Source organism: Glycine max, chromosome 8, assembly GCF_000004515.6.
Source record: "Glycine max cultivar Williams 82 chromosome 8, Glycine_max_v4.0, whole genome shotgun sequence".
Classification (NCBI taxonomy): domain Eukaryota; kingdom Viridiplantae; phylum Streptophyta; class Magnoliopsida; order Fabales; family Fabaceae; genus Glycine; species Glycine max.
The window spans coordinates 29,337,613-29,351,332 of NC_038244.2; the positions used below are offsets into that span (position 1 = coordinate 29,337,613).

General features: G+C 37.9%; 2 protein-coding genes across 2 annotated transcripts; one reads left to right on the top strand and one right to left on the bottom strand.

The window, feature by feature from the left end:
* Positions 1-669: 669 nt before the first annotated feature.
* LOC113002405 (protein SUPPRESSOR OF K(+) TRANSPORT GROWTH DEFECT 1-like) lies at positions 670-2,278 on the bottom strand. The gene is made up of 5 exons (XM_041017764.1): positions 2,270-2,278; positions 1,222-1,290; positions 1,055-1,135; positions 861-959; positions 670-771 (listed from the first exon to the last, which is right to left on the bottom strand). Exons 1-5 carry the CDS (start codon positions 2,276-2,278, stop codon positions 670-672), a joined length of 360 nt encoding a protein of 119 aa, XP_040873698.1.
* An 825-nt stretch (positions 2,279-3,103) lies between these two features.
* LOC102661596 (uncharacterized) lies at positions 3,104-4,978 on the top strand. The gene is made up of 2 exons (XM_006586418.1): positions 3,104-4,289; positions 4,737-4,978. Exons 1-2 carry the CDS (start codon positions 3,104-3,106, stop codon positions 4,976-4,978), a joined length of 1,428 nt encoding a protein of 475 aa, XP_006586481.1.
* The last annotated feature ends 8,742 nt before the right edge of the window (positions 4,979-13,720 follow it).

Below are 13,720 nucleotides of genomic sequence, written 5' to 3' on the forward strand. Positions count from 1 at the left end.
AATTCGCCAAGTCAAGCTCGTCCACCAAAAAATCACTAAAAAAGGATTTGAAAGTTTTATCTCAGCTTTTTCTTACCAAGTTAAATGGATCATTTTTAAAGGCCCAACACCTTTAAGTGATCACCTTTCAAGTAAAAGAATTGCTTGATTTACCTTTAAGAAAGAACTACGTAGGTCTGATTTTCTCATCACAATTGAGGAATACGTAGGAGCAAAGGGAAACACCCTTGTCGACCACAAAAAAGAAAAAAAATATAAAAAGGGTATAAAGGATATAAGGACATAAAAGGGAACGTAAAAATCAAAGTCATGATTGCACATTCGATTAAAGGCTGCCGTCCCTTGTGACGGATGTGTGGGGTGCTAATACCTTCCCCGTGCGTAAATACAACTCCCAAACCTTTTCATTTAAAGTTCGTAGATCACGTCTTTTCCGGTTTTTCCGACGTTTTCCCTAAATAAACGTTGGTGGCGACTCCGCGCGTATTCCTTTCGTGGAACACGCATCTCGCGAGTCACGCGTCGTCCTCCCGTCGAAGGGTAGGTTGCGACACTCATTTAGAAAAAGAAGTTATGCAGACCTACTATCATCAAAATCTACAGCATCTTGAATACCTTAGAAGCAAATCCTTTCGCAGCAAGATCCTGCATTGTAGTTTGTACTGCACTCTATTGCTTTGGTCCACATGGGATCCACATATCCTCAGGATTCTTAAAGAAAAACATGGCATCTTGGGTTTTGTGAACAGATTCAAATAAAACATCCTTCACCTGTAGAATAGGTCCAATTACCTTTAACACTAATCCAAATAAAATGATCATTATTCTAACCAGGTATTAAATATAGAAGTCAAACTTACACAGACAGATATATCTGAACCTGAAAACCCCTTTGTCTTGTGAGCCAAATGTTCAAAATCACTTTCAGCCAAGTTATGGGGAGTATCTCCTAGGTGCACCTGTTCAATTTATCAACCAAGAAAAAGACATTGTAAGGCCATTTGCTAGGTTCACAATACACAATAAGACCAATGAACATCATCATGTATATTGCCCATGCCTTGAACATGTGTTGGCGAGCCTTTAAATCAGGTAGGGGTATGTATATATGCTTATCGAAATGCCCCCTTATTGCCTGCAATTACAAGTTGATTTACCAAAACGGCATCCCATTGACTCAATAAAAATAAAAAAAAGTAAACAGAACTATTGTCTTCTTACCTGGTCTAGAGCATAAGGTGTATTTGTAGCTGCTAGAATAAGAACTTTCTGATCATTGTGTCCTACACCCTACAATGTAAAGTGGACAAACTACATTATGATTAGGAACAAACACGAAAAAGAAAATTGACACCAAAGGTGTTGGAAACCTTGGATCTTTTGAATTAGGAAAATAAGGATGCATGATAATAGTAAATAGTAATTATTGGGGGAGGGATTGAACAGTTTTTTTTTTTGTGAAAAAAATTACAAGCTACTATGTTCAGCTTAAAGAAAGAAGCTAAATACAACCGGATTTAAGTCGTTAGTCAAAAAGCTGAGTGCAACTTTCTGTATGACTAAAAACCATCAAACAAGTTACTTTACAAATTTTTTTACCAGCAAAAAATAGTATAATAATACTATAGCCAAGTATAATAGTCAGATGATGATGGATGCCCCCCCAAAAAAAATAACTGCAAATGTTCACACCATTAAAATATTGAATAATTTATGTCAAGAACCACACTTTCTATTTTCTAACAAGATAATTATCTAGGATTTTAAAAACTCCGGAAACCAAGAAATACAAAAAAAGAAGCAAGAATGGAATATAATAGATGTGGATATACAAGGCAATATGCACAATGGTGGAAAACTAAAACAAATTTGCAGCATAAGTCAAGGATAAGAACTGCTTGAATTATAATATTTAGGTAGTAGGCAAAGGGAGAAAGAGAGAATAAAGACAATAATATTCTCAGATTGATATTGTGTGTAATAAATGATAGATACAATAGTCCTAGGCCTTGCTATAAAAGTATGCACCTCTGTATATGGTTCAACACTTGTATTATCATAAAATTTGTTTGTCAATTGAGTTAGCAATGTATGATTTTATTTAAATTTTCATCAACGGCTGATAAACGATGTATAATTTGTTGTGCTTCACAGCTGTCTACACATTGTTGTGGTTTCCGTGGCTACAATTTACGAGTTTTGTATTGGACAATTCAGACTTTGTTGGTTAACCCACGAGAAAATTGATAGTATTTGAAGCTTCCATTACCGCAACCATCTATCTAGGTATGTAAGTTAATAGGAATTTTATTTGGATTGTAAGTTTGTTGTTCTGTAAATTACTATTATTGTTCATAAAAATATGTGCATTGTGAGTGAACCCTAGTTTCCTGTTTGAGATTTCATACCATGATTAATACAGATAGTTTGGATTATTTGTGGTATGGATTCTTGAATTGTCCGTTCGGACAGTTTGGGAACTCTCTCTTTTTACTTCATTCATAGTTATAGGTTAAGTATGTTGTGGTATATTTGATTTGATTTTGGTTTATTGCGTATTGCTTTGTTCTCCGAGTGCATACTTGATTGTGGTCAATTTAGGTGACTGCTTTCATTTTGTGTATTTGGAGACCAATGCAAAATGCTGCCAAAATTTCATCAAATTTAGCATAACATACTTAAGTTGTACATATGAATGAAGCAAAAAAAGTTTGTTCCTGAATGGGATAGGACCCGACCTTCATATAAAAAAAGTGAGACTGTCATGCATATGTCATAACAGACGCCCTCTTGTAGAACAAGAAACATGAATAGAAGTTGGATTCAAGCACCACGCATAAGCGATGAGTATGAAAAGGGGGTTGAAGATTTCTTGAAGTTTGCACAACAACATGCACCAGCTGTGGGTGGAAAGTATTTCTGCCCGTGCGTAAACTGTGTGAATGGAAGGCGTCAGGCATTAGTTGTCATTAGATCACATCTAATTTGTGATGGCTTCATTCGGAGTTATACAAATTGGATATGGCACGGTGAATTGCCAGAGGTCTCATTACCTGCCGACAATGAGGTGGTACCGTTAGAAACCGAAGATTGAATGGAAGACATGATACGTGATCTTGGGCAAGAGGGATTTTTGGAAGCTCATGCACCCTATTATGAAGATTTGGAAACAGATTCCAAGTTACCATTGTACTTGGGGTGCACAACCTTCACTCGGTTATCTGCAGTGCTAGCTTTGGTCAACTTGAAGGCTAGATTTGGGTGGAGTGACAAAAGTCTGACTGAGTTGCTTGTCTTATTGAAGAATATGCTTCCCAATGATAACAAGTTACCAAATAGTCACTACGAGGCTAAGAAGATATTATGTCCTGTGGGTCTGGAGTACAAGAAGATTCATGCTTGCCGTAATGATTGTGTGTTGTACAGAAAAGAGTTTGCCAAATTGCGGAATTGCCCAACATGTGGGGTATCACGATACAAACAAAATGACGGGGAATACATTGATGATGTAGCCACGTCCAACCCTCGTCCAGCAAAGGTTTGTTGGCACCTTCCAATTATACCAAGGTTTAAGCGATTGTTTGCTATTGCACACGATGCTTCTAACCTTAAATGGCATGCAGCTGACAGAATAAATGATGGGTTTCTCCGACATTCAGCTGATTCTCCACAGTGGAAGACAATTGATCACTTGTATCCTGAATTTGGAGCCGAACCAAGAAACCTTCGACTTGGTCTTGCTTCGGATGGCATGAATCCATTTGGTAACTTGTCCACTAATCACAGTTCATGGCTTGTGTTGTTAATGATTTACAACCTTCCTCCTTCGTTATGCATGAAGCGCAAATACATTATGTTGTCTATGATGATATCGGGTCCAAGACAGCCAGGAAACGATATTGATGTGTACTTTACTCCTTTGATTGAAGACATGCGCAAGTTGTGGGTAGACGGGGTTGATGTGTATGATGCAAATCAGGGTGAGACTTTCAGGTTGCATGCGATGATATTTTGCACCATCAATGACTTTCCAGCTTATGGGAATTTGAGTGGATATAGTGTGAAAGGTCACCAGGCTTGTCCAATTTGTGAGCAAAACACAAGTTTCATCCAACTTAAACATGGGAAGAAGACAGTTTATACACGACATCGTAGGTTTTTAAAACATTATCACCCCTATCGACGATTGAAGAAAGCATTTAATGGTAGCCAAGAGACTGAAGAACCCTCAGAATCATTAGCTCCCCATGAAGTGTATGATCGGGTGAAAGACATAGTAACTGTTTTTGGTAAGACACAGCGGAAGGATCATGCTAACAAGAACATTTGGAAGAAAAGGTCAGTGTTCTTTGATCTTCCTTATTGGACCAATCTACATGTTCGGCATTGTCTCGACGTTATGCATGTGGAGAAGAATGTTTGTGATAGTTTACTTGGCACCCTTCTTAACATCAAAGGCAAGACAAAGGATGGTCTGAAATGTCGATAGGATTTGGTCAATATGGGTATACGAAAATAGTTACATCCGCAATCACAAGGTCAACGAACTTATTTGCCCCCAGCATGTTACACAATGTCAACTAAGGAGAAAAAACAATTTTGTCATTGTCTTAAAAATGTGAAAGTCCCACAAGGATACTCTTCCAATATCAAGAGCCTTGTGTCAGTTAATGATTTGAAGTTGGTTGGCTTGAAATCTTATGATTGTCATGTGTTAATGCAACAATTGTTGCCAGTGGCTGTGCGTGGTATATTGCCTGAAAAGGTAAGGGTTGCGATCAGCCGCTTGTGCTTTTTCTTTAATGCAATCTGTCGTAAGGTCATTGACCCAAAACAATTGGATGATTTGGAGAACGAGGCAGCCATGATCCTATGTCAATTAGAAATGTACTTTCCTCCATCGTTTTTTGACATCATGGTTCACTTAATTGTCCATCTTGTACGCGAGATTCGGTTGTGTGGGCCCGTGTTTTTATGATGGATGTATCCAGTTGAACGTTACATGAAGGCGTTGAAAGGATATACAAAAAATCCATATTGACCAGAGGCTAGCATTGTTGAGCAATATGTTGCTGAGGAAGCTATTGAGTTTTGTTCACAATATATAGAAATGGCTACACCAGTGGGACTTCCTCAAAGTCGTCATGGCTCCACCATGGAAGGTAGGGGCACACGGGGGTTCAATGTTGTAACCATGGATCGCCAACAGTTGGCACAAGCTCATCTATATGTATTACACAACACAGCTGAGGTAATCCCTTACATAGATGCTCACAAACAACATATGTGTCGTATTCACCCAAAAATGAACATGATGAGGTTGTTGCAGGAGCACAATAGAACTTTCATATCGTGGTTTAGACAAACAATCTTCGTCGATGACAGTGCTTCAGACACATTAAGATTGCTAGCTGTGGGTCCAAATATGAATGTTCCAACTTGGAAGGGATATGATATCAATCAGTATTCTTTCTACACAAAGTCCCAGGATGATAAAAGTAGTGTGCAGAATAGCGGGGTCAGTGTTGATGGTCAATCAGAGCACTTTTGTAGTGCTACTGACAATAATCCCATTGAAGCTTGCATGCCTTACTATGGAGTCATTGAAGAGATTTGGGAGGTTGATTACGGTGAATTTAGAGTACCTCTTTTCAAATGTAAGTGGGTCAATGGAAACATAGGTGTGCGTAAAGACAAAATGGGATTCACTTTAGTAGACCTTAAAAAAGTTGGTTACAAGGTGTCGCAACGTGCCCTTTTGCGGGCGGGCGAAGGCGTGGCTCACGGGTGCGCTTTCCAAAGGAGGAAAGATGCGCGGAGTCGCCACCAACGTTTATTTGTGGAAAACGTCGGGAAAATCGAAGGAAACCGGTCAAAATGAAAATTCTAAGTTCGGGAGTTGTATTTACGTTTGAGGAAGGTATTAGCACTTCTCACGTTTGTCTCAAAGGACAACAACCTATTTTTCAGAATTGTGGAAATTGTGTTATCTTAACTTTAGTTCTTTTTTATTTTTTTGAGGTCAACAAAAGCGGGGCTCTTGCTCCTACGTACCCTCTATCGAAGAGGAAATCAGACCTACGTAGTTCTTTTTTTGCGTGAATCAAGTGATTCGTTTTACTTGAAGGGTGATCATTTTAAGGCATTGGACCTTAAAAATGATCCATTTTACTTGGTAAGAAACTGAAATGATAAACTTTTAAAACCCTATTTTTTGTGGACGAGCTTGACTAGGCGAGTTGATTTTAGCCTTAATTTCACTTTAGTTATTAGTCGATTCAATTAAGAATGAGAAATCCCAAAGAGAAAACGTCCGATTGATTTTTCGCTTTATTTTACTAAAAGGGTATTTTTTTATTATTATATTATTATTTTACCTCTTTTTTGATTTCCAACGTGGTTACGGCACGACCGAATGGTCGGAATTCATTTTAACAGAAATTAACGAATACTACAATTCAAATGATCGGTGGAAATTTATTTTATTTTTAGATTAGGTGAGAAATGACTTAAATAAATGACTTAAGCACGTCAAAAGGGGGTATAGAAAGCGAATGAAAATGAGAATAAAAATACATGAAACAAAATGTGGACCACCACGGGTACATAGAATGAATTGAAAAGCTCGGTTTGAAGTACTTACCCGTTGAAGACTGAAGAAAACGAAGAACGAACGATGAATGTTGAAGAACGGTCGAGAATCTTCGCGTAATTACTCACGGAAATGTTACGGAAGCGCCTCGGCTTGGATTTTCTTCACAGAAATAATTTTCCTCAGCAATTTCGAGAGAATAAGAAGTGCCAAGAAGGCTGAACCCCTTCTCCCTTCACTCCTCCCCCTATTTATAGCGAAATAGGGGAGGAGCTTGCCACCCAGCTCGCCCAGGCGAGCCAGGTTGCTTCCTCCAGAAGCAACAGCCTTCTGGAGGAAGAATCTGGAAGGCCCAAGTGGGCCTGATTGCTATTTGTAGCCCCTTTTTACTAAATGCACCCCCTCTACCTTTTTTGGTAATTCTTTTTCCGTAACGTTATGAAAATTTACGAATTTCGTAACGATACTTATTTTCCTTCCGCAAGGTTACGAGTCCTTACGGATTATGTATTTACTCTTTTTTAGCTTTCGAAGAAGTTACGAAAACTCACGGATTGCGAAAAATACCTCCTTTCGATTTCCGTCACATCACGGAATTTTCACGGATCGCGTAAGCCTGCTTCCTTTTGATTTTCGGCACGTCTCGGGACTTTACATATTGTGCAACAAAGGGTGCCAAATATCTCGAAGCGACCAATCAATGGTTGTATATCATCAAATTATAATCCCCGGATGAAATTAGGGTATGACACAAGGACGACCCACTCATAATGGCAGCGCAAGCTCGACAGGTGTTTTATGTAGAAGATCCATGCGACTCTAGATGGGCAGTGGTTTTGCAAGGGAGAACAATTTGTATCGGTCACGATGTTGATGGATTAACACTTGATGTCACTGACATGCCATCTTTCTCCAAAGATATTCCTTCAACTACTGTTGAACAAGAAGAGGATGATGTATATGCAAATCGTACTAATCATGACGAGGGTTTATGGGAGAACATTCGTATGTAACTATGTAAGCACAACCATATAAGTATTACTTAACATTTGTAACATTTGTCATGCATAAATTGCTAAGTTGTTTTGAAAATCATGCACCCTATTACATCATTGAATTTGACATATTTATTACACTTTTTTTTTTCTGCAGGGCCATGGCAACACCACCACCGTCCCCGCCACAATCATAAAACCCTCCTGAGGTTACTTCGAAAAGGACAAGACAATCCACGAGGCTCAGAAGTTTGACGTCTAGATACTTAGATGGCCCACAGCTAGTTGTGAACGTGAATCCGACTACAGGTAGAGGGTCAGAGCCTCATAAAGAGAAATTTCACAGTTATTTAGGGGTTGTCGCAAGGGAAAAAGTTCCTATTGTACACGCGAATTGGAATGTTGTCCCCGACGATCTAAAGAGCTTAATATGGAAAGATATTTTGGTAAGTAATTCTAAATACACTTGTATTCATGATTTTGTTGTTAAGTTACTTTTAAAGGATTCATTTACATACTGTTACATAACTCCTTTTGTTGTGCAGCCCAAATTTGATATCCCTGAAGGTGAAAATGCAAAAAAAAAGGTGATGTCAACAGTTGCAGCAAGATGGAGGCAATTTAAGTCTTCATTGACTTCAAAATTTGTCTTTGCTGACAATGAAGGTCAGCAAATATCTGATCCTACAGTCAAGTATGGCCTTGATCCAGAAACATGGGCGGAATTTGCAAAAAGCCGCAAAACCCCTAATTGCCAGGTTTGTTTAAGTATTTCTGTATCTGCAATAATCGATTCAATTTTTTGCTTTCGTTGTTTTGTAACATATATATGACTAGTACAAGCTTGTCTTTTTAAGGGTATACGAAAGAAGGCCCAGGAAATTCAAAAATTTAATGACTGCCCACACGTACTGTCTCGTGGGGGGTATGAACTGCTTGACAAGAAACTTATGGAGGAGAAGAGCAAGCGTGGACATGAGGAACATTTGTGTACTGAAAGCCCAACACTCAACATCGACCCACCATCCCCAGTTGTAAGACACTTGAAGTGGAAGATCGCCTGCAAAAAGCGGCATGGCCAAATGACGTCTGAAGTGGCACAAGAAATTGCAGACAAAATTGTGAGTTCATATATTTTTTGGTTACTGTCATTGCCAAATAATGGTTAGCTAACCTAGTCAAATTTATTTTATTCAAATTCAACAATTGTATATCCATGCAGGATTCATTACAGGAACAAGCAACATAGGGGAGTTTTGTTCCGCATGGGTGACAGGACATACTCAACACGGCCCTTGGCCGACCTGAGCATCCAGGCCATGTTCGTGTCGCAGGGACAGGTGTCACAATAAGCCAATACTTTGGCCAAGCCTCACGTGCTTCTAGCACATCGTCACCATCGATCAACCAACAACAATTGGCTTATATCATTGGTGGAATTAAGGATGACATAAGAAAGCAGCTACAAGATGAGATAAGAAAGGAGGAACAGGATGAGATAAGAAAGGAGGTACAACAAGAACACAAGCAGCAACAAAAGGCTTGGATGAGGGCAGTTGAAGAAAAATAGTGGCAAAATTTGGAGATGATGAAGCAAGAGTTAAAAAAATCACTGAAAGTAGAGTTATCTCATATTGCATCACATCTGTCAGCCCCCATTGAGGCGCTAGAAATACAAGCTCTACTTGCGCGTGTTAGCACAAAGGGTAGCTGCACTGGACCTGAAGGAAGCGAATTACTTAAAGAGCTTTTGAATGGTGATGACGATCTGATGGGCTTGTTCGTAGTTGTTGGGCAAAATACTATGCTTGCGGGCTTGGGAAAAGTGTTTGAGAATTCATCCACCATACATAATGTTCGTTATGAAAATGATGTTGTTAAGGTTCAGGTTGTCAGAACATACATGCCTCACGCTGAGGTCCCTATTCCTACATCAGAGGTTCATTATCTTGAGCAGGCCGTTGGCACATTCGTTGCATGGCCGACACATCTTGTTAGGGAAGTAACTAATGAGGTTAGTTTTTTTCTCCTATGAATCTGTTCTATTTGTTGACATGCATAATTACCTGTACACTAATTTCAATTATCATAGGTGGTCGTAGGACCCGATAAGCCTCCATCAAAGTCTGTTGGAGAACCGAACAGGTTAACATATGTGGCCACAGATGACCCACTGGGAGAATTGGTTAAGAAGTCATATGTAGTTTACACAAAGCCAATGGAGTTGGCATGGGATGGGGCGAAATTTGGGTTACCTAATGCCACAAATGGTTTTTTCGTCACACATGCAGCTGTGACTGAAATCATTTTAGGTGACAGATGTTTAAACATATCTGTACTGCAGCTGTGGATGATGTAAGTAAATCATATTATTTGACTGGCTGTCATATCTTATTGTCCACTCCATATTTGCCTAAGAATATTGTTGATTGTGTTTAAAACAGGTTTATGAATGATTGTAGTACAAACATTGGGTTTTCTCCAGTGTACGGTTTCCTTGAGCCCCAGTCTATACGCTGCACAAAGGACACGCGTGAAGAATGTCAAAAGTACATAGAAACGTGGGTCAAGGAGTCACATCGAGAAATCTACTTAGGACCTTACTTCAATCAGTAAGTCTATTCATGTGGTTGTTATCAATGTGCTTGCATTAGTTTGATGGTGAATTTCATGTTGTTGACTTCAGGGCACATTGACAACTTCTTGTGTTGTGTCCACGAGAGAACATTATAGTATGGTTCTATTCTGCACGAAGAAAGCCTGATGTTCACATTAAGTTTGCAGTGAACAAGTACTTCGCAACCTTATTCAATTTAGCATTGGTCATTACTTGTAGTTTACTAGTCAAAACATTACATGTTAACTTCGGCTTTTGTTATTGTCAAACTTAGTGCAATGAAGAAAATATGCAGTAATCTCCAAGGCAAGGACAATGCACCTCCACCTCCACCTCAGTGGATTGAGGCTAAGGTATGTTGTAATCCCTGTTTTTTTGAAAATTTGAAATAAGTCTGATGTTTCAATTGGAATGATCCAGCATTTATTGAGCGCTTATATTGCATGTAGAGCCATGTACAACAAGGAGCATATGAGTGTGGATATTATGTGATGCATTGGATGAGGTGCATCATTAGTGGCGGTTTGAAAAATGAACTCCACAACGTATGTCCTCTATTAGACTAACAAATGAATTTGTGTAGTATGAAATGGTACTTAAATGGTTGATGTACTAACTAAATTTTATTTTCTTCCCCTTGGTAGTATTTTTCTGATGGAACAACATTAGACACTGACACCATGACGACACTACGCAAGAAATGGACAACCTATTTTCTAGAAGTCGGAAAATGGATGTAAATGAGACAAATTTAGATGACATAGGAACATTAATCACCTTTGTAACATAAAATTTTCATTGCACAAGACACATCATTATGTCTGGTCATGACTTTTAATTCGGCATCGCTACATGATTATGTGACTTGTTTACGTTATTAGTGTGCACTGCTTTTGGGTTGCATTTTGTATTGGTCCCAATATAGGATCAATTTTTTTGTTGTGCAACTCTAATTGTATGCAGGTCAGTGTTTGACATGTTCCTGCTTGGGTCGTTCAGTCTGCCGCAACCTTCTCATACATTGGTCCAAGAAATCATCGGAAAAGCTCCTCAGGTGCTGCAATAATCACCTCTCTCCTTCTTTTAAAATTCAAATTTTATAAGTTTATAATTACAAATAAAAATGCTACGTTATTTTCATCATTTGTAGATAGAAATTTCTGATAATTTGGTTTTTGGGCATGGTTGTGGCTTCCCCCACACGTTGAGTGGCATTTCATTGGGCATTAGCAAAGCAACAAAGCCAAAACACTTTTGGGTATTCTTTTTTTTTTTTAAAGAATTTTGTTTCTCAATTTTATTTTAATTTGTTGGTTTTATTGATGAGGAATTAATGCACTTCTATGCTTTCCCTAGGAGTTGAATTGAAAATGTGGCTTTTGAATTTGATATTGGCATCATATCGGAGCTTCTTGTTTTGCACCATACGTACTTGAAACCTGTTTGAGTAATTGGAACTACAACAGTGTTTCGTCTATGTGACTCATATTTTCTTCTACAGGAAAAGAAAATAACTAGAACAGTGCTTTTAACTTTAATATGAAAAGGGAGCTAAGGGAGCTCATCTGACACAAGAGAAGATAACTTGAGTAGTCGTCCTGGTTCCATAGTTCAGGTATATTTTATTTCTTCTTAGTTTGCTACTTGTGTATTTGTGATCAAATGGTTGGTCCATTATTCTCACAAAATTAACTGCTAGAAAATTATTAACATTCTATGCATTTGGATTTATTCAGCAATACGCAGCAAAAGGTGGTCCAGATTTCTTTTTTGTTATCAACATACAAGTGAGTATGACATCATCTTCATTGTTACATCCATGACCCTAGAATTATGGGATTGTGTAATGTATACTATTGTCATGAATCAGATGCTCGGAAGTCCTATGTATTCCCTTGGAAGATGATGCTTATAGGAAAACTCCTTTGGAAGACCATCCCTTATTGCAGAGCTTTGTGGATGGAGATGATGCTTATAGGAACTCAAGATTTAAGCTCATACCATATATTTCTAAGGTACATTTCTACTAAAAATGTGACATGTAATAAACAAAAAACAAAAAATACAGGATCAAGATAATAAGAGTGTCTAATGGTTTTTATCGCCACGCGACTTGTTTCCCTCAGGGATCATGGTTTTCCTAATGCAAAGTGTTGGAAAGAAAGCATGTTTAGTGGGGCAAGCGCTAGAAATGCTTTATATCCGTGGGAAGAACTATCTAGAGGTACATGGCCAAATTCACTAGTGATTTTGTTGTATCAGTTTTGCTTGTGTAATTTCTTTTGATATTACTGATTCACACAAAATTTTCCTTATTATTTTCTGCTCATTTCTCTTGTTTTATAAGCTAACATTTAAATTATGTTTGCATTATTAGATTGATATCGACGTTGGATCTTCAATCGTGGCAAGAGGGGTGCCTAGCCTAGTTCTTGGATACCTGAACAATTTGGTGGTAGAAATGGCATTTTTGGTACAGGTAAAATTAAATGATCAATATGGTTTTGTGAGAGTATAAATAAAAAAAATGTGTATTTAACCTACTAAACCAAGACCAAGGTCATTGACATAAAATTTCTAACAATTTTGGTTTGTGTTACTAGAATGACATATGTCAGAATGTGTGTGCAGGGTAACACACAAGATGAGCTCCCTTAGACCAACAATTGTTTTAACTTTAATACTGCATCTAAGTTTAATATTTTCTCTCCCTTAGACCAACAAAATGTCTTGCAATACTCTTGTTGGATACTGCGACAAAATCCTCTTCAGTGTTTTCCTCTAACGACTGTCTCCATAATTTTGAAGTTTTCCCTTTCTTTTGATGTTTCTGAAGATTCAATGTACGCCTTTAAAAAATTACACGCACATAATAAATAAAAAAACACAATATAGATTTTTGTTTGGCTTTATCCGACTTTTTCTACTAATGAATAATCTTGTTTGTCCTTTTCTGCGTTACCACTTTGTCTGAATTGAGTATTCCCCCATGTCCCTTTCAAAATTAGGAACATTTTTACGGTTATTTTTAGTAATAATAACCGTATGTTTGTGATGTTCTTATAACAGTGGTGCAGTTGATTTTCAACAATTGTGCTTGAGTGGGAAGTTTTTGAATGATATTCTTGCAGTTCTGGCACTACCCAGGGGAAGCCAAAATATGTACCTTGGAATGATGAATTGTATGAAACCACAATGCAGATATACCAGACCTCTTTTGTCTTTAGAAACAGGTATTCCCCTTCACTTTTTCTTACCCTTTTTTAGTTTATTTTTATGCACCATTTAGATTTTTACATTGTCAACCGATAAAAAATTATCTCCGGTTATAAAAGTCACCCAAAACTTTAGTCTTTAGCCGAGCCAAATAGCATGGTGCGTTTCATATAACCGATCTCATCTACTAGGATAAGAATTTGTTGTTGTTGTATTATAGAAGTCAACAAAATTCATATACCAATCTGTAATTGGATGAAAGTGTGAACAATCTTGATTAAATTGTATTTTTTGTTCAAA

Coding starts and splice junctions, on each gene's coding strand:
- LOC102661596 (XM_006586418.1), top strand. CDS start 3,104: ATGATACGTGATCTTGGGCAAGAGGGATTTTTGGAAGCTCATGCACCC. Junction 4,290..4,736: donor AGACATAGTAACTGTTTTTG/GTAAGACACAGC, acceptor AATTGTTGCCAG/TGGCTGTGCGTGGTATATTG.
- LOC113002405 (XM_041017764.1), bottom strand. Junction 1,136..1,221: donor CACCTTATGCTCTAGACCAG/GTAAGAAGACAA, acceptor TTGTAATTGCAG/GCAATAAGGGGGCATTTCGA. Junction 772..860: donor GTTCAGATATATCTGTCTGT/GTAAGTTTGACT, acceptor CCTATTCTACAG/GTGAAGGATGTTTTATTTGA.